General features: G+C 45.0%; 1 protein-coding gene across 1 annotated transcript in view; it reads left to right on the forward strand.

Annotated features, from left to right (window-relative positions):
- The window catches only part of jazf1b (JAZF zinc finger 1b), a 397,554-nt gene that overhangs the window by 285,575 nt on the left and 90,078 nt on the right, over nucleotides 1–21,901 (forward strand). Inside the window, exon 3 of the mRNA XM_072509396.1 lies at nucleotides 16,612–16,808. Within this exon, the coding sequence (XP_072365497.1) occupies nucleotides 16,612–16,808 (197 nt within the window). The remainder of the gene's footprint in view (nucleotides 1–16,611; nucleotides 16,809–21,901) is intronic.

A 21,901-nucleotide genomic window follows, 5' to 3' on the forward strand; every position in this document is an offset into this window, starting at 1 on the left:
CACAATGTCTAGCGAGATCGCATTAGATCTCGTGAGACGTTGCGAGCTGGGTAGTTTCCAAGAGTGGGGTCTCCCGGCTTCTTTCGGCCACATTGCGCCGTGTCTCACTGGTTTTTGGACGCAGCATGGCCTTTCGACCATGCCCACCACCAATGGGTGGAGCAGTTAAAATTGAGGATGTTCAAAAAGCCAGAATTAGATGAACCCGCAGATATTTCAGAGGATTGTGGAGGTTACAGAGATAGCGAGGGGCAAAACCATGAAGGGATTTGAAAACGTGGTTGAGAATTTAAAAATCAAGGTTTTGCTTGAACGCGAGTCAGCATGGTCAGGTGCACAGGCATAAAGGGTGAATGGGACTTGGTGTAAGTAAGTACACAAGCAGTAGACTTTGGGCGCGATCCACCAGACATGTTGCGCTCTCGCTTGAGCGCGGTGCGGCGGGTGAATGCCGGGAGAGCCCTCTCGCCGACAGTCTTCGCGCCTCGGGGGATTCGCCCAAGTCCTGCGAAGGTGTTGGAATCTGAAACATGCCCACAAAGGGTGTGACCAAAGAAGCAGGAGGAGAAGCCAAGTAATGATTATATGGATAAGAATGAAACAGAGCGAGAGCAGTCCCGCCCAGCTGGACAACAGTGGAAAGGCCTTGGTGGAGAATAGTCTGGTCAACTGTGCAGGAGCCTCTGAATAGTTCGAGAAGGATGAGGAGGGATAGTTTACCTTTGTCACAGTGACATGGGATACAATTTATAACTTTGATAAGAACCATTTCAGGACCTTGGCAGAGACAGAATCCTGTTGGAGAGATTCAAACATGTGGCAGAAATTTCAAGGCCCCAAGTTGGTAGAGTGGGGGAACAGAAAATAGCGGAGAGCCGAACAGAGATGGAAACCAATTTAAATAATTAACGACCCACTTGAGTTGATCCTTAAGGGCCATCGGTATTTTGATTCAGGGAGGCAGTCTCCCTGCAGCAGCCCAGTGTTGACACAACGGACCAAGGGCCCCATCATGCAAAGTGTGCCGCAGGGATCTGTCTGCCTGGCTCCTCTGAACTTTGCTTTATAACTCTTTTTGCGATACCTGTCCTGTCTCATCAATGCCCACCTCTCCTGGTGTAGCAGTAGCCATTGTTCGGGGGGGGCACTGCTGGAACTGGATTGACTGACAGCTCTCTAAGATGGGACCTCCTCACAGATAGGTGCACAACTCCCTCCTCAGGCCAATTAAGAGCTGTAAAGTAACTGCAGGGTAAACCCAGCCTGGTGGAGGCAGACGCACATCTGACTTTTCAGCTGGTGTTGGTCCCGAGGCCACTGTTTCCACATAAAATTCTCACCAGTGGTATCAGCATGGAATATGGCAGGTGAGCAATACGATTTTTAAAATAAATTACAGAATTGAAAAGTAAATAATGGGAAACGACATTAAATTTGGAGACGGAGGGCAGCACGGTGGCGCAGTGGGTTAGCACAGTTGCCTCACGGCACCGAGGTCCCAGATTCGATCCCGGCCCTGGGTCACTGTCTGTGTGGAGTTTGCACATTCTTCCCGTGTTTGCGAGGGTTTCGTCCCCAACCCCGCTAAATTGCCCCTTAATTGGAAAAAATGAATTGGGTACTCTAAATTTAAAAATTTTTTTAATTTGGAGACGAATGTCAAACACCTCTGACCTGAACTGCCTTGGAGCCTCCTTGCCGTTTCAGGCATGCATACTATCAGTATTTGGGTGTAGTTTGTTTTTTCTTCATCCATGATAGAGGAACCTCTTGAGCCTGATAAGCACTGAGGAATGTCAGTGACACTTCCACTAATTCTTACAGCTATTACAAGTATGTTAATTCTCATTTGCTGCAAAATGGTTGCTATGGCACCAAAATGGTAACATAACCACCATTGACTCAAAACTAGGTTTAGCAATGCCTCCCGTCTTACAGACATACAGACAAATGGCTTGAGAAAGGGGGTTATCTATCCCCGCCTCAAACTCCAGAATAGGAACAAAATTCAAGTTGCAGGCTTCTAAGCTAGCATTCATTTTAGGGATATTAGTTAACTGACTGCGGGAGCCTGCTACTGAGAGCTGTCGTGGTATATGCTCTGGGAAACACAGGCTGCAACTAGATGCAGCTTTAACCAAAAGATACTCCAGACCTTGAAGTTAGTTCAGTCTGATTTATTGAACCAGTAGCACAGTTGCACAGTTCTCTATGAGTTCGACTTTCTGCTAACCTAAGTGTGGTTACTCTGTCTGACTGAACCAGACTAGCTCTTAGCCACGTGCTGGAGGTGTGATACTGTATATACACCCTGACTCACTCTGTAGATGATCAGTGGAAAGAGGCGGAGTGTGAGTGCCTCGTGCCTTTTATAGTGAGATACCACCCCTGAGTGTCCTGCCTGCTCATTGGTCATGTCCTGTTCTCTGTGTTCATTAGTTGCCTGTCTGTGCCTGTCTGTATATCATCATCTGCATATCTGCATATCATGACAAGAGCAATACAGAAAGATTGTATAGGCAGTTGCATTTGTTTTGTAGTAGTTGCTTGCCCGAGACAGCTCTGTGAAAATTAATGGAACCATTTAATTTGCCCAGTCTTTCCGACCTCTAGGTTGTGCAACTTCAATATCCAACATTAACTTGTCCATCCCGAGTCATTCACTGTAGCCCTCATATGGAGGTCAATGCAGCCATATTTTCGACTGTGGCCAACCCTTGAGAGAAACGCCACAGGAGATCTGGTTTTCCATGTGTTTGAGATCATGTATAAGCACTATCAGTGAGTGATTTAAAGGCTGTTGAATGGTCTTGGGGCTGTTGCAATTTATGATGCTTTCCAAGTTTCATGATCAGATTACGGCTATACAACAACTCTCCTGTGTTTGTTATTCCCTATCTAAACCGTCTGCAGATTCCTGTTCCTGAATTTATTTCAGAGAAATGAAGTAATAGCGGAGCATTTTTACTGTACCGAGAGATTACTGTATAAACATGGAGCACCTCCAGCCCTGCAACACTCCGCTATCTCCTTCAATTCTGGCCTCTTGTACATTTCCAATTTCCTTGGCCCCGCCATTGGTGGATGTGCCTTAAGTTGGCTCGGCTCCTGGGCAGCACGGTGGAGCAGTGGTTAGCACTGCTGCCTCACGGTGCCAGATTCAACCCGGCCCCGGGTCACTGTCCCTGTGGAGTTTGCATATTCTCCCCGTACCTGCATTGGTCTCACCCCCACAACCCAAAGATTTGCAGGGTAGGTGGATTGGCCGCACTAAATTGCCCCTAAATTGGGGGGGGGGGGGGGGGGGGGGAAGAATTTGGTACTCTAAATTTATAAGAAAAACAAGTTGTCTCAGTTCCGAGCTCTGGAAACTTCTCACTAAAGCTCTCTGCCTCTCTATCCCCTGCCCTTCTTTAAAATGTTCCTTACAATCTACCTCTCCCAAATGTCAGGGTATCTGCCCAAATATCATGTGACTTGCTGTCAAATTTTGTCCCATAACTCTCCTGTGCCATGCCTCATGACAATTTACTGTATTAAAAACATGATATGAATGTAAGATATTGGGTGCAATTCTCTGGCAGTGTTACGCTCTCGCTCAAGCAAAACGAGGCCGGTATATAGCAGGTGAGAGGGAAAACGCGAACCGCGCCAGGCGTCAGAGAGTTTATGATGCAATTGGCCCACTCCGGTAGGGAAAATCGGGATCTCGGCGTAGCGAGGCGATAAACCAATTATCACCACTTTGAGACGCAATTATCACTTTGAGACGCAGCCCCATCAGAGGGGTGGAACTGTGGGGGGCTGGTGGCCGCCATGCCCACTCCATGGGATGGGTCCGGGTTGACCCTCAGCACCTCCTCCTGCTTGGTGCCCATAGGGCCCTGGTGTTCACCTTGTGATGGAGGGGCAGCTGGTTTGAGCCCTGGCTGCCCCTGCATCATTTGACTCTGCCAGCCCTGGCGGCCCCCCATAGTCCGCACTATCGTGTCAACGCCCTCGGCAATGCTCCTCAGTGACTGGGACAAGCTCCACAGCGCCTCGGCCATGCCCATCGGAGAGCAGGACATGTCCCGTAGAACCTCATCAAGGTCGGCCTGGTACTGAGTGACATCCCCCAGCGAGTCAGGCATTCTGCCGAGACCCTCAGCCATGGCCATCGCAGATTGCACAACGCCTTGGACACCACTCATGCTGCTGACGTCGTGCCCCAGGCTCTCCACTGCGGTCGCCACCCTAGCAGTGTTGGCCTTGGTGCCATGCATTGCCGGTGCCATCTCCTGCACCCGCAGCCTCTGGGACTCCGCCAAGCGGCTATGGATCTGCTGGAGTGACACTGACATCTCCCCCTGAATGTCCCAGCTGCACCCTATTGTCTCCACCTTCTCCGGGTACCTCTTTACCACAGTCTCTGCATCAGGCCCAGATTGTGCCCCAGAAGCCTGTCCACCTACACATCCCTTCCGAGATGTGTGCATCTGCACTGATGGAGGGTGGGAATGATAGCTGTGGCACGACTATAACAGTTGCATCCTCGGAGCTCTCCTCCAATGTGTTCTCCATGGAGTCAGGAAAGGGTGCAGCCCGGGATGGGCTGCCGGCGTCGGCTGGAGGACCTGTGGGAGAATGGACATGTGGTCAGTGAGAGGGATGGGTCAGTCAGTAAGGCAATAACAACTCACGTTTGACAGGTCCCTTGATGGAGCCTGGTGGTTCCTCATCTCTGCGGCGTCCACCAGCCTCCACATGGGTGACTGATCTGTCCTCGGTCACCTCCAGGGCACGCTCCTCGAAGGAGGTGAGGATTCTTAATACAGCACCCCTCCCCCAGTCTGGGCCCTCTCCCGACAATTATGTGAGAGCTTTTCCTGAGGGGACACAGAGAGGGCATTGTTAGCCACATGCATGGTTCAAAGTGGTGGAGGGGGGGGGGGGGGGGGTGAAGAGGGAGGGAGTGGAGGAAGGATTGGGGGGGTCACATGGGGAGTTGTTGTGTAGAGCTCCCTGAGGGGGGCGGGGGGCATTGATGTCTACTCACTCGTGCTGCCCGGTTTAGGTAATTGATTTTCATACAATTTACTGTTCAGAAGGAGGCCCTTGTAAAGAACACCCTACTTAAGCCCACGCCTCCACCCTATCCCAGTAACCCCACTTAACCTTTTTGGACACTAAGGGCAATTTAGCATGGCCAATCCACCTAACCTGCACATCTTTAGACTGTGGGAGGAAACCGGAGCACCCGGAGGATACCCACGCAGACATGGGGAGAAAGTGCAAACTCCACACAGACAGTGGCCCAAGTCGGGAATTGAACCTGGGACCCTGTAGCTTTGAAGCAACAGCGCTAACCACCTTCCTGCACTGGAGACCAGTCCTCGTGGCCACACTCCCGAGCTGACTGCTACCGCCACCTCATCCCAGGCAGCACTGGCTGCCTTTTGGCTGACTCTCCGGGACCCTTGGGGCAACGGGACATCCCTCCTGGCCTTCACTGCGTCTAGCAGCCACCTCAGGTCAGCAGCCACGAATCTTGGAGCTGATCTCCTCAGCGCCATTGCTGCGAACTGGCTGGAGTTGGCTGAGCAAGTGCAGCTTAAGTGCTGCCCGACCTTGTTAGCGAGCGCAGTCTCGGCGAATCAGCTGGCGAGCCTTCATTTGCGGCGGGAAGTCTGTGAGGCCTCGATAAGTGGACCAATTCACGTTGAATTGTGTTGGCGGCCTCACTGGGCTGAGCGCTGGGAAGCATGTGGCAATTCCCGCTCGCTACCTTACTTAGAGGTATTCCCGGAGAATGGCGCCCATTGTTGTTTCAAGAACCTGCAGCTTATTAGATATAGAAACACCTTTATCTCTGCTGCACTGAGTTACTAGTTTAGTGCCACATTTGACCTCAATTCCCTCAGACCAGAGATAAAACTTGACCGGCACGGCTAACCCTGATCACTACTGGTGGTGTCAATATCAGTTAAAGGTGTATTAGGCCTGCTAAAGTCTGGATTTACACATGGAACATAACTGCTTGGATAAAATACCACAGAACAATGGGCATGATGAAACCGCATTCCAGGAAAGCAGCAAAGGAAGGAGGAGAGAATGTTTCTGGGGGATTAAAAGCAAATGCTGTTATAAAATAAATATTTTGCTCATCAAGATGAGGGTTCAGGTACTCAGGGCAGATGCAGTATAGCTCAACACAGAGTAAAGCTCCCTCTATTCTGCATCTACTTTAACAAAATGCCCCAACAACTTGCCTTTAATGCAGAAAGATAGCATAAAACAGAGGGAAAAAATGGATGCCTAACCAAAGGAGACATTGGGAGGATTAACCAAAGGTTTGATCAAATTGGGGTGAAGGAGTCTGAGGGATTTACAGAGTATTGGCTCTAGATACAGCAGTCTAGAGGGGTGAAGGAAGGATGTGATGTATACGGGGTCAGGAGAAAGACGTGGAGTTGTGACGCTGGAGTAAATTGCAGAGATTGGCACTCTGAGATAAATTGTCGATGATTTAATATATTTATCTGTGATAAACATATTTCTTTCGTCAAGAAAATATATGGCTGCTGTGTGATTGTCAAGTTCTATTGCTAATTGCTAGGGATAGTCTCGATAACAATTAGGTTAACAACTGATGATTTTGAAATTTTATTTTAATGTGAGTGATTTGCTGGGATGGAAAGAGAATTTTGTTTTCCTCTTCCTTTTCTCTGAATCATACATGTTATCAAAATAGAGTCCAACCATTGTCAATTAAATCTTGTATTGGCCATGTGAGATATCAAATACGTGGAGAGTGCCCAAATAAGCTGTTTTAAGGAATGTGGTAAGGCTTGAGTTACGGCCCTCAGCTGTGCTGTTATAAAGAAGTACAGAGTAGAGATTAAAAAATGTCCACACAGGAAAGCATGAAAAATGGCATGTAAAATCACTGTTTTTTATTCATATTGACAAAGTCCTGACAGCAATTCATCAGTTGACCGTCTTGGCTTTGGTGTGGTGGTACATTTATGTCCTGTGATTTTATGTGTGTAACTGTAGTTCCCAAGTGAGCAGAAATAGGTTCACAATTTGTAAAATGGAACACAAAATAATTTTACATCACAGCAGGAAACAATGGAAATTAAATTGACTCAAGCTTGCCCACAGGAATGGTTCATCATTTAATTTCTTCACAAATAATGTTAGTTCCATGAGACATCGCTTAACGTTGTAACTTAATTAATGTAAGGTTGCTGCTAAATTACCAATGATTTAATATAAGTATCGCTCCAGCTGCTGTATTCTGGCTATGGGAAGTTTATAAACCGTGGCACTTTCAGGTCATTTCTGCTGGCAACATGAGACACTACAGGTTCATTCATTTCACTAAATTACATTTATAAAGAGAAATGTGGCTTGTTGTAAGACATCATTATAGTTTAAAATGCTACCGTAGCATGTTAACTTGAGGATATGGACGAGAAATCGAATTGGCTGGAGCTATCCAGTAATTCTCTTGAAAGTTTAAACTAAAAATCGGCCCTTTATGAAAGACATTGAAAAAGATAATGGAGGACTGATGGAATATAAATTTTATTTTTGTTGTGTTGGGTGCTCTGCTACACCGACGAACCAACACGGTTGCAGATGGTACAACTCAGTTTTATTACTAACATATATTTACAATGGTAAACTGGTTATTGTGGTTCGACCATAACCCTTGAATCTGTGGAGCTATTCCTAACACTATCTTGGAGTTGCACTCAGCACATGGTGGATGTCTGAGTGGCTTGTTGTGAGCTCTGTGCCCGGAGCTGTCTCCTGCTGGAATGCCCGGGAAGTGTCGTGTTCCCCGTTTTATAGTGTGTATGCTCTTGCCTGTGATTGGCTGTGGTGTGTGTGTATTGATTGGTCCGTTGATCTGTCCATCAGTATGTATGTGTGTTTGCACCATGATGTTTACCTGAATACATGGCAATTTTGTTGCACTGTTTTTGAAGTATTCAGTACTCTACTTTCCATTATTTCCCCCGAAGAACCTCCCTCCCCCATTAGCAATGGCATTATACCTCACCTTTGTGCATTTGACAGCTGCCTGCCCCCTACTTTGTTCTTCACTATGTCTTTAAAACATTGTTCCCAGGGCAGCACGGTGGCGCAGTGGTAGCACTGCAGTCTCACGGCGCCGAGGTCCCAGGTTCGATCCTGGCTCTGGGTCACTGTCCGTGTGGAGTTTGCACATTCTCCCCGTGTTTGCGTGGGTTTCGCCCCCACAACCCAAAGATGTGCAAGCGAGGTGGATTGAACATGCTAAAATTGCCCCTTAATTGGAAAAAATGAATTGGGTACTCTAAATTTATTTTTAAAAACACTGTTCCCTCTAATATTTTGTTTGTTAATTTCAGTTCTGATTTCTGCCACTTCCTTTTCCATCCTTGGACCAAATAAGTTAATGACCTAACTAAGTAATTGATCCCATTCATTTCTATGCCAGCTCTTTGCGAGAATAAACCAAAACCAATCCCACTGTCCTTCTCACTCCTGGTAACCCTGGATCTTCCTCTGCTTCAAATATTAGTTAAATTTCCCCTTAAAAGCTGCAGTAATTTCTGCCCCATCATTCTCTGTGGCAATACATTCCTTGCTACAGCATAGGAAAACACTTCAGTCTCTCTCCTTCACTCTGTTAACGCAGTGTGAGGTTGATTACCACTTATCACTGACCAGAAAAGATATTGGTCGAGATTCTCCCTTCTGGGGACTAAGTCCCCACGCCGGCGGGAGAACCGGCGGCAACCATTCTCTGCACTTTCGGGGCTAGGTGAATGCCGGAGGGGTTGGCGCCGCTCTAGCCAGCGGCGAAGGGATGGCGTGAGGTTGCGCATGTGCCGAAGGGCCGGCGTGATCTCGCACATGTGTGAACGGCCGGCGAATTTTGGCGCATGCGCGGGGGGTTCTTTTCTCTGCACCGGCCATGGCGGAGCCCTACAGGGGCCAGCGCGGAAGGAAGAGGTGCCCTCACGGAACAAGCCCGCCCGCAGATCAGTGGGCCCTGAGGGGGGGAGGGGGGCCGGGGTCGGATCCCCCCCGCACCCACCCGAGGACCGCCCCAGCCGACTTACCTGTCAGGTCCCGCCGGTATGAGAGTTGAGTGATTCACGCCAACGGGACTGGCCAAAAATGGACGGCCGCTTGGCCCATCGGGGCCTAGAGAATCGCCGGGGGGGACCGCTGCCAACGGCCCCCGACCAGCGTGCCGTGAATCCCGCCCCGCCTGAAAAACGGCGATGGAGAATACGGCAGTCGGCGGCGGAGTGCGATTCGCGCCACCCCCCAGGTATTCTCCGACCCAGCGGGGGGTCGGAGAATCCCACCCATTGTTTCCGTAGTCACCCGATCAAAACTGTGGGTGGGATTTTTCAGATGGTGGGGTTTCCTTCCCACCACCATAGAATCATGGGGGAACATATCCCCACTAATCACAATAGCCCCACAGCCCCTGAGGAGCATTAATTGGCTGGAGACAGGGCTTCAGCCTTCGGTGGGGCACAAGTCCCTCCTCAGGGAACTGCCAGCCAATCTGATGGGTCAACAGCCCTGTAATCCCAGCAGCACTAGTGGTAAGAACCAGAACCCTGGTCCTAGGTCTGGAGACCAGGTGCAGGTAAGTGCGTGGTCTCACAGTGTGGGAGGAATTTCAGGCCTGGGTGGTGGCAAAAGGTGGTGTGGGTGGGAGTGTTGACCAAGAGGTAGGGGAGTGTATCCACGGATGGCGCACCTTTCATGGGAGGATTGCCCAGTGTGGCGGGGAGGGGGTCCCTTGACGGAGGCACTTCCCATCTCTCACCTGAGTCCTGAGCAGGGTGACCTGTCGAGCCTCCCCTGCCCCTGAAGTCCTCCCACCGGCCTCAACATTGATTATTTAGTGATTCCTCCAATTTGTTTGGCTGATTTTTGGATGCAAACAGGCTGAGGACAACAACTGCTGCACCAAAACTCAAGGTGATGGGAGTGTGCCATATTGATCCTCTTGCTTCACCAGGAGATGTACCAGTAGGCACTAGGTGCACTCCAAGAGGCAGTTCAGCATTCAGGGGAGATTCAAAATCAGCTGGCTGAGAAGTTCAGGATGGAGGGAGGCAATTGGAAGGGATGTGAATGGAGACCACCAGCAGTTGTCTGTTTTAATGTGGAGTCCGGAAGCACACTTCAATGCAATGCAAACTCCAGTGGACTTTTTCCCATTATGGCAGAAGGGCCCTGCAAGATGCTGAGCACCTTTCTTTGCAAATTTATATCAGGTTAGTGGTGCTTTCTGGTGGCCAGAAAGGCCAATGTGGCACCAGCTATGCTATCACATATCAGACCCAAAATCCCAGCAACATAATCCCTAAAACTAAAGCGAAATACTTTGGATGTTGGAAATCTGAAATAAAAACCACAAATGCTGGAAATATTCATTAGGTTTGGAAAATCTGTGGAAAGTTAACGATTCAGGTCAAAAGAAAGATAATTGGCCTGAAATATGCACTCTGTGTTTCTCTCTGCAGATGCTGTCAGATCTGTGGAATATTTCTCGTGTTTTCTATTTTTGCTCCAACATATAATATCGCACCCATCATGCCCATTTTATGCCTGATATTCAACTCCAAGTAATCAAATTTCTAATGCACTGCAGCATTGAATCTAATTCCTGTCATTCCAAGGTGCCAATGCATTACACCATTTTAGATAGCTTTGCCCAGCCTATCATTGCTGAAAGCTTAAAATTAAGTTTAGTGAATTCACGTTTGTTACCACTCACTCCAATGTTTTATATTGATTCTTAGCACAGTAAATTTGCAGAGTTGTAATTTTACAAATACTTGAGGGCAGATTTATTTCACTTACCACGTTGTTAATTTAAAAATCTTTCAGATAGTTGATTTACTGCTGGTGTGCTTACTTTATACATATAAATGACAGAGCTACATTTTTACAGTCATTATGACACTCATAAATCATTACATCACTTCCGTTCACTTAAAAGCAAAACACAGCATAAATCCTATTTACACTAGCAGATCTCCCTTGCTGTTGCTTACAGATTTTATGCTCCCTCGTCAGTGGGTTTAAAGGCAGGAAGGCATGTAAATTCCAGTAGATGGCCTTCCCAATGCCTTCGTGCTTCCCCCCCACCTGTCTGAAATTTTACAGGACGTTGGCTGGTGTCGGGCAAGTACAGAATGGAACCTCCTTAATCAGTCCCCTGGACCCCCCAGAGGCCCCCCCGATCAACCCTCACCAACCACGTTAGTACCACCTTTAACCCTCTTCCCCCCCTTCCCGACCCATTGAGCTAGCTCCCCCCTCATCAAGACCCTCAATCCCGGATCTACCCGAGTTCCTCGGCCTGCCTGTACCCTAGCAGTAACCAATGCTCCGGTGGAATTAATTGGTTTACTTAACTATAGTTTATACTGAAGTTGTACGAGACCACAAATTCTTATGACCGTAGAACTAAAAATAAATTGTGTTTGATCAAATCAGATCCTGGACAGACTAGCCTATGTTGAGAGCAACATGTGGGGTGAAAAACTGCTCTGTACATCTTCACTGTGAAAGATAAACACTTTCAATTCACAGTTCTGGCATCAGTTAGTTTGTACAGTATGTATCTTCCGAACTTCCCAAGATACTCAGTAACTCAATATCAATTCTTGCCTAATTGCCATAATATTGTCTGCATGAGCATCTCCGCAAACTATCAGATTACACAATGCAATGCAAAGCTTAATTTTATAAACAATTAATGTCAGTGTGGTAAACAATTAATGTCAGTGTACAGATGCTTTATTCTTTATGCATTTGGAAGGTGCAAATGAACCAATGGTCAAAAGACAGTGGCCTCATAGAGGTTATGCAGATTGCAGTGGCAATCTGTCTAATCTTGCAGTGAAGTGTTGCCATCAACATATCACTAACTGGTCAAAAGGGGCAGTCTGTACAGATCAGTTAGGAATCCACTCAGATATCCCTCAATGTATATCATCCAGTCTGAAATAGTAAAATTATATTGCTAATAGTTGGTGCCACCCCAGCAGAACTATTATAAGGTCTAATTCCATAATCTTAGCCTGGAATGTAAGCTCCAACAAAGTTGCCCCAATTCCCGCTCACTGGGCTAAATCGCTGGCTTTTAAAGCAGACCAAGGCAGGCCAGCAGCACGGTTCAATTCCCGTACCAGCCTCCCCGAACAGGTGCCGGAATGTGGCGACTAGGGGCTTTTCACAGTAACTTCATTGAAGCCTACTCGTGACAAGCGATTTTCATTTCATTTCATTTCATGCTCCTTCCTTGTATGGCTCCCCACTCAGATCGTGGGATCTCAGAATTTCCTGTATACCTTTTTTTCTTTTCAGTGTCTTGTAAAGCTGGAAAAGGCAAGTAATATAAATGTTTGGTTTACTATAGATAAATATTTAAATATTTTGCCTTTTACATCACAATGGAAAAAGAGATCAAGATTTATAGGAGTGTTGATCTCAAAATCTGATTTGTTCCCATAATGCTATGGAGATGTGCGCAGTTCTACCTATTGGCCTCTGGGAGGCTCTCTAATACCATGTTTTTTAATATGCATTGAAGTCCAGTCCATGTTCTATGGATGTGTTTGGGGGGTGGGGAAAAAAGTTTATATATGCCTTCCCTCACACAAATCTGGCAAACAGATTGAAATGTGGGCGGCCATTCTTTGTGGTCTTTCCAGTCTGGATTCATTATTTTAATAGTTTACAGCAAGCTTACGTAGCAGCAAGAGTCCAGAATTTACAGGGTAAGAAAATACGCTTTTCAGTCAACGTTCTTACTGTAGAATGAAGGATGCATTTTATTCAGTTTTTCGTTTCATGAGAATAACAATTACGCAGATTTCAGCATCTTCTCATCTCAAAATGGTGGCCTATCTAATTAAAATGGAATTTTGAACGATACTTGTGAAGTGTCAGTAGATGCCACTACATTTAGAAAGCTTGTTGAACCCCTAGTAATTAGAGAAAAATAATTATGGGCATTGAAATGCAGGTTTATTTTATAGTTTTTACCACGTTGTTTTAAGTTGACTTTCTGGAGGGCCGTTTTCCCAGAATGCACCACAGTTTTGATCTCTGGCCCTCCTTGGCCATTAGATATGGCTGCTGTTTATTAAAGTTTCTTTATTTTCATGTTTGTAATGATACTTCAATAGTGGCCATCCCTTTTTAACAACTTTTTTCTACTTAATGAAAACCCTATTATTTTGCAATAACTGTGCTTATGAAATGGATCAAACACAGAGGAAGGAAACTCCTGCTGCACGTTGCCTTAGAGGCTTTTGCATTCTTATGCACTCAGATGCTAAACCATTTCCATCCTAGCGGGGTTTCGACTTCATTTCTACTAGACCAGCAAATTATGCCACTTTGGTTTCACAGAATCTCTACCTTTCACCAGCAAAATGTAACATTATTTATGTTTAGTTTCTGCATTGTGATATTTTCTCTTTGTCATAATAAGACAAATGCCCAGTATTTTTGACTGCACAGAAAACTTTATTTGACAGTTCATAAAGACAGCTTTGCTCAAAAACTCAGCAGTTTTGCTAGTCCACCATTATGCAGCCAGTGCTTTAATCCCTTTCATGACTCCAATCTCGATTGTTTCATTTTCAAATTTGTAGATTTTAAGAAAAATAAACTTTAAAATTGCTAAAATAAAGTTGATATGTAGATTTGCTTGCAAGAAATGATGCCATTGGATTTCAGTAAAATGCAGTGAAGGCTGTGCAAATAAACTTACCTGCAACACTGAATGGATTTTTAATGTCTTTTTGCTAATGGATCTCACTTTACCATTTATGTTCCTGGTTGGCTCTTTAGCACGTTGCATATCTCTGCAGATTGCCTCGTGGGATTTTGCGGCAACTGCCGTTTATACAATGGGTTGAGGTAGAAAGAATATTTGCTCATTTAATTACATGAAGTGTGATGTTGACATAATTTCTTAGATATTCCTCCCCCCCCCCCCCCCTTCCTTTCGCTCTAAAACAAACCAGTACAAGTCAGATGAAGTCATGCTCAAATTGTGTAGTGCACTGGTCAGACCACACCTTGAGTATAGTGTGTAGTTCTGGTTGCTGAAACCATTATATGAGGGAGGCATTCAGGCCTTGAAGAGTAAAGCCGCAGATCTAGCCATTAGTGTTAGAGGACTGTGTTACGAAGCTGGAAAGAAATCTGGGATTTCAATCTTTAAGCAGCAAACGAGAGTTGGAAGCATATCCTCAGCTGCACTAAACCTGACATCAGTGAATGGCAGGTAAAAATGAAATAGAGGGTAAGGAGGAAATCCGCTTCTTTGCCCACTCAAAGCATCACCTGAAAAACTAGGTTAGAAAGAGCAAGACTGAGGAGGATCAATTCATGTGATTAGCACTTGAATTCACAGACTAGTTACTTGTTCCACTCAGCTATACACATAGCTATGCTGAACCTTTGTATTTGAGATAGCAAAGTGGTCCTGAAATTAGTTGGAATTTCCTTCAGTCTTGATGTAATTCCGATGGAAATCCTGAAGAAATACCAGTTACAATAGGCGATAGGAGTCCTCATATAGAATTTTGTTAGATAAGTGTTAATATGTCCTGTGGTTAATTCACAGTTTTCACTGTTGTATGTGTTTAAACATGCGCGGGAACAGAGTAGTGGGCCAGCACTCTTACCATCAAGCCGGAAAGCAGATTGTTGCTCAGCACAACTACTGCTGTTGCTTTCTGAAATTGACAAAGTAAACTAACCAATCATAGTATGGCGTCTGCAATATGACAACACTTCACCAAACCAGCAAGTCTAAACCACTGGCTTCCCCTTAATCATGAAAGAAAGAAATTAAATGATGGAATGTGAATGCCAATAAAAATCCCAAGTACTGCAAATGGTGTTTGATTTAGACAGTGAGAGTAAGCAGTTGGTCCTGAATGGGCTCTGATAGTTTGAGCGGCTAGAAGGACAACTAAAAGCATGTTATTGACTAATAAGATATCAAGAGGCAGTTATGTTTCTCTATGTTTGCCAGTGTAAAATATTATAGTTTTTTTTTGTAGCTGTTTAAGGACCTGCCAACACTCACTAGAGTCCCACTGTTCTAAGTTCCAACATTGGACATGAACATGATCATTTCCAGCATGGAATGGAGAAAGAATCCTGTCTAGGATTGCATATTTGCAGTGCAATATCTATTAGTTCCCGAGCCAAGAACAGCCAGCCCTTTCAGGAAATAACATGTTATCTGGCATAGGGCTGACCTTAGAAATTGTTGCTGTTTTTTCAATGAGCAGAACTTTTCATGCAAACTGTTCATTTTTAAGAGAATCGATTTGGAGACTTGAACAATGGTCCTGAGACAGTGCATGAAAAGTGGCCAAGTAATAAGTGTTAAGGGTAATTATAAAAGGCCCATAAACCTGTGTTCATCTCAGGCATCAACAAGTATAGATTATTTGCAAGTACTTTTAGAACGCAATAACTAAATGTGTAGCACACTTGAGGAAAGGGAAGAGGTTGTTTTGATGAAAAGGCAACAATGAAGATATAACTGGCAGGCATTTAATCTAGAACAGAGATTATTGGAAGAAATTATTGTTGTGCAGCATCGTTCATATCCTCAAGATATCCCATGGCACTTCACAGCGAATTATTCTTTTGTAGACAAATGCAGCAGCCAATTTCTGTGTGATAAAAGTGCCATAAATAGTCAATGAGTTAACTTGTTTTGGCAGTGTTGAGTTAAGAAGTAAATGTTGAACAGGATACTGGGAAAAATCCTTGCTTTTCTTAGAATCATACCATGAGAATTTTCTTATTGTCTACATAAGAAGGCTGATGAGGCCTCTGCTTATTGTCTCATCCAAAATGTGCACCTCTACCAATCTATCCCTCATCAACATGGTAGCACAGTGCTTAGTACTGTTGCTTCACAGCGCCAGGGACTGGGGTTCAATTCCTGGCTTGGGTCACTGTCTGTGTCGGAGTCTGCACGTTCTTCCCGTGACTGCGCAGGTTTCCTCCAGGTGCTCCGGTTTCCTCCCACAAATCCCGAAAGAAGTGCTTGTTAGGTGAATTGGACATTCTGAATTCTCCTTCTGTACCTGAACAGGTGCCGGAATATGGCGACTAGGGGCTTTTCACAGTAACTCCATTGCAGTGTTAATGTAAGTCTACTTGTGACAATAATAAAGATTTTTATTATTATCAGTAGTGCACTGAAGTGCCAATCTAGGTTGTACTCGAGCCCTGGAGTGGGACTCAAACCAGATTCTTCTGACTCTGGAAGTAAGAGTGCAACCCAGAACCAAGCTGTGAGTAAATATATCATTTCACATATAATGCTTATTCAATAGCTTAATACCACTGTATATTGCCATAGAGGTGCACACCCACCTTGCTCACCACTGAATCTTTAAAAATCTGAAATGCTACCAAATTCATATTTCTGTCACCTCACCCATATATGCTTTTCACTTGCCCTAAAAACATTTTGCACGGTAAAGATGATCACCTAAAATATTATTCCCTGCTAGAAAGCCACAGATTACCTGTGTGTTTTTGTCATTGCAGATTTATGACTGATGCTGCTCGCCGGGAACAGGAATCCCTGAAGAAAAAGATTCAGCCTAAGCTATCTTTATCGATATCGAGTACTATTCCACGAGGAAGTATTTCTACGCCACAACGTCACAACAGCGGTAGCCTTACTCCACCAGTCACCCCACCTGTTACACCATCGTCATCATTCCGAAGCATTACTCCCACAGGTACAAAAACAAATAACCCCATAAATTAGTCGAAATCCAAATCTGCAAATGTTTTTTATCAGTCGTGAGTTAATTGATCTCCGTTGACATGGCAACTATGACTGTTGTAATTAACCATGGTGCTTGTGATCTGAGGAGTGGGGGAGAGTCAGGCCAAGTTCCTTCTTCTGATTACTACTTCATGATCCCCTGCTAGATGGTGCACATATGTGAATGATGGCCCCTCACAGCTGGAGACCCTGGTAATATTCAATTAGTTACTTGCGCAAAGTATCCAAGTGTTTCCAGTACCCTTGGAATCATAATTTAATTCAGGAGCTGAACATCAGGTGGGGAGAGGGGGGGAATTGAGATTTAAAAAAAAAAGAATTAGAGTTAATTAGGTACATTTAAAAAGTACGGATTTGAGAAATTAAGATTAAGGAGGTGTGGTGGAAAGGAACTAAAATGGAAGATCACCTACGGGAAGTAGATGGCAAAGGGAAGTAAGGGGTAGATTAACTGAGGGATGTTTAATTTAAATAGGAATAAACTCTAAAGGAAACACAGGATGACATAAATTTTTTAACTAACAGGGGACAACAGGAGAAGTAAGAAAAAAGCAATCAGCAGAAAGAAGTATAACTAAGGTGAACACTATGAGGTGTGTTTGCTGTGGAATGTTCACAAACAAGAAAGCCAGTCACAATAGAGGTGAAAAGTTGCAAAATCAGTCTGTTAAGCATAATCTTAAATAATGAAATATAATCTAAGAAAGCAAAGTGCAAAAAATTCACAAGTCCAGAGAGTAAGTTAGAGATCTGGAATTGGATTGCAGATCGGTGGTGTCAAATGGAAAACCGGTGTGACGGGTCAAATATGCGTCGTGAGCATGGCCATCACCACATTGAATCCTACTGCTTTAAGATGTGCTTAGAATGGCTGGTGAACCTGACACTGGGAAACTTGAGAGGAGACAAATCCATTGGAAGACATTATGATAATGATAATTGCTTATTGTCATAAGTAGGCTTCAATGAAGTTACTGTGAAAAGCCCCTAGTCGCCACATTCCGGCGCCTGTCCGGGGAGGCCGGTACGGGAATTGAACCCGCGCTGCTGACATTGTTCTGCATTACAAGCCAGCTGTTTAGCCACTGTGCTAAACCGGCCCTTATGAGCTGGAAAATTTCAATGTAAACTGCTCTGGTTAGACATTACTAATGCCAATGCGTTTTTGGGTGCTGCCACCAAATAGCAGCCTATTAATGAAAAATGGAAGGCAGCCAAGGATAGATTCTTGTGGGGACTCCAGAGATAATGTGCGTGAACTGGAGGAGAAACACTGCGATTGATTCTTTGGGTATTATGGGACAGAAAGGAATGGAATCAGGCAACGGAAGCCCCATCCAGCTGGACGATGAAGGAGAGGGGTTGGAGGAGAGTCAGCTGTGTCAACAGCTGAAAACAGGTCAAGAAGGTGAGGTGAAGGTATAGTTTACCATTGCCACTGTTACGCAGGATAGTATTTCTGACTTCGAAAATTGTGTTTCAGTATTGTGGCAGGGTTAAAAACCTGATTGAAGGTATTCCAACATGGAATTCCAGAAAAGATGGGCACAGCTTTGGGAAGTGACAACAAATTGAACAACATTTTGAAGGGAAAAAGACGTTGAGGATAGGGTGATAGTTTGCAAGGACAGAGGGGTCAAACAGAATGCTGAAAAAGACGAGGGAAGAAATTTGCAAGGGACTACGTTTCATTGACGGTGTCAGTGAACTCTGAAAGGGCACCTGTAGATTGGAAATAGATGAAGCTTGATCCAAAAAGTTCACAAAACAAACTCGGACTACTACAGATACATTTGTCTGTCTTCCATTCAATGTAAGATATTGGAATTGATTACCAGAAGTAAATTTGAGGACCATGTGTACATTAATAACCTAGTTAAAACTATTCAGTATGGATTCAAAAAGGGAAGGTCCTGCCTGACCAACCTCCACGACTATTTGACTCCTTTGAATGATGCCACATTAAAACCTGTTAATTAAACTGAAAGGTGTGGGGATTCAGGGTAAACCCAGTGAATGGATCAGAAACTGAAAGGTAGGAAACTCATAATTACTTGATGGAAGAGTTTTGTTCAAGCTGGGGGGTGGGGGCGGGGGGGGGGTGGTAAAGCATGCAGTGTGATATCACTGGGCTTGCTGCTGGGCCATTACTGCTGCTACTTCACATAAAAGACCCAGACACAGAAATTCAGGACAAAGTGGGAACATTTTGCAGATGATTTGTTAAAAATTTACTTTAAATTAAACTGGCAGTAGAATTATGAGATCCAGGTTGAAAATCGTTAGAAGTAAATTTAAGACTGATATCAGAAAAAGGGGATGATCGACTTGGAATGGATGTCCAATGAGATTAGTTGAAACAAAATTCTAAGATGGTGTGGCATTAGAATCGCTAGGATTAGATAAAATACAGTGGTCTTTCTCATCTGTAATCCTGTGATTGACTGGTTTCAAAATGTCATGTTCTATCCTGTTGAAATGCAATTTATATTTGGTGCCTATAAGACACAAACCAGGTATTCAAGTATGGCTCTAGTTGAAAGCAGAACCAGCAGCTTTTCTTCTTCTCCCTGCCCCCACCACCCCCCACCTTCCGTCCAGGGTTGATTAGTCACATCTGTAGTACATAATGCAATGATATGACAAATTACAGCAGGCTTTAACCTATACTTAATGATACAGTACAAACGTGGCAGAAATGATGGTGTTGATGTGAGTCAGAGTCGTGGCAAGTAAAGGTAATAAACCTTTCTCCACTATGTGCTAAAGAAATGTTTCTTTATTTCAGGACAATAATGTAAAAAAGGATAAATAGGCATTCAACTTGAGGGGTGGCTATTTACTGATATCAGCTGTTGTTGAAGTGGTATTTGTGTTCCAAGGAAGTATTGCTCACCACAGAATTAGGTTGCATTCGAGTTGCTGTGTTCCCTTGCATTTCTAGAGTAGGACTGATAATGAATGCCACAATACACACAGCAATTACACTTTTGAAAATCTGGGGGGCAATTCTCCAAAATGGAGACCAAGTGCCCGCGCCGTCGTGAACGCCGTCGCGTTTCACGACGATGCGAAACGGGCCCGGGTGCGACTGATTCTGTCCCCCACAGGGGGCCAGCACGGCGCTGGAGTGGTTCATGCTCCAGCCTCCCTTCCCGGCGCCAAATGGGCACCGCGCCAACCCGCGCATGCGTAGTTGGGCTGCGCCAACCTACACATGCGTGGGGGACTTCTTCAGCGCGCCGGCCCCAACTCAACATGGCGTTGGTGTTCAGGGGCCAGCCTCGCAACAAAGTAGACCCCGAGGGGCGAGAGGCCAGCCCGCCGATCGGTGGGCCAGACCCCATCGGAGGCCCCCCCCCCGGTGAAGGATCGCTTTTCCCCGCCCCACAGGCCGCCCCCCCGACCCTTCGCACACAGAGTTCCTGCTGCAGCGACCAGGGTGAACGGCGCCGGCGGGACTTTGTCGTATCCGGGCGGCCGCTCGGCCCCTGCAGGCCGTAGAATCGGCGGCCCCACCGATTCCAACGGCCGGCGCCGCGTCAAACGCGCCGGAGCAAATGGCGCCGATTCTCTGCACCTCGGAGAATCGTGCGCTGGCGCGGTTGCGCCGATTCTCTGGCCCGGCGCGGGGCTCGGAGAATTGCCCCCCTGATATTTATTCAGAACACAGCATAAGTTTAATTCACAAATCTTGGCACTACTTTCTCTTATTAGCCATAGAAATTTTACTCTAAAACATGGAGAACTTTTTTTTAAAATACCGTTAGAAGCCTGCTGAAAGTAATTTGCTAAAGTCACTGAACTATGGCTTTGCAACAGAGATGCCAGCATCATGTCAAAAACATAAAAATACATTTTTACGAGACTCGAACTGCGCATCATAAAAAAAAAACATTGATTGAGAGCTGTAATGTGTCTCTTTCTAGCTAAGAATTATGTAACTTGACAAAGCCCTTTGCTTAACCGACGATGTACATTAGTTTGGACTATATTGGATAAGAAGGAGCTCTACCCTACTCAATGAAAGTATGTATGGTAGCCAATTCATAGTTGTACTTTGGGCCAAAGAGAAGATACAATTTGTCTGTGTATTTTAAAACTGCACTATGTAATTAGTATAAATAATAGTGGATAAAAACTAAGAAATAATAAAGATACCATTACATTTCTGTAAGTATTCTCACATCATCATCAACATTCTTCCATCAACGTAAGATAATAGACTTGCGGCAAATCTGCTAGGGTTGAGAGAGTTTCTTTTGGTGCACTTTTGCCATAAACCACCAGCCAGTGAGAAAGACACAGAGAAACAAATTTGCAAGGAAGGCGCAGAGGTGCAACCTCAGCTCTTTTTCTGGTACGTTGATGAGTGTATCAGTGCCAGTTCCTGCTCTTGATTTTTTTCTGGCTCGATTGGAGAGACTCAAAAAGGTACTTCCTATTTCCTGCTTTTTTACGCAGCATAAAAAATACTTTACCCAAGAAGGTGACTGGAGAGAGAGAGTTGAGCTGGAGCTTGTCCAAGACCACAGTTTTATTATTTTTGTTTATGCAGCTGAATAAATATCAGTTGGAGCAGCAGTAGTACCGGTGTGAAATTCCCCAATCCTCAGTCATAAATTGCTGTACTCTCACTCGCAGGAGGAGCAACCCATGCCTATCAACAAAAATGAACTACTTCCATGAACTAAAATTTAAACGGTATATATTATTAAAGGCCACGTCAATTTCAAACATTTGAAATAAGCTACACCCTAAAGTTGTAAAAAATATATACATCTTGTATCTGCAAGTCCAACCAAGCTAGAGCAGCTATACTTCTGCCATATGCATCAAACTATCCCAACTCCATGAGACTGCGGGACATGAATGTACATGAAACATGTATCATTCTCAGTGGAGACAGCCAAAGCAGGAGTGCCAGAGGGCTAATCTTAACTTTGGGTAGTCAGTTTTACATCTCTCCTGATTTTTATTGTAGTCGCTGCTGGTTCACGGTGAGCTATTTTACATTATCACATAAGTCAAAATTATGTCCCC

Source organism: Scyliorhinus torazame, chromosome 6 (assembly GCF_047496885.1).
Source record: "Scyliorhinus torazame isolate Kashiwa2021f chromosome 6, sScyTor2.1, whole genome shotgun sequence".
Classification (NCBI taxonomy): domain Eukaryota; kingdom Metazoa; phylum Chordata; class Chondrichthyes; order Carcharhiniformes; family Scyliorhinidae; genus Scyliorhinus; species Scyliorhinus torazame.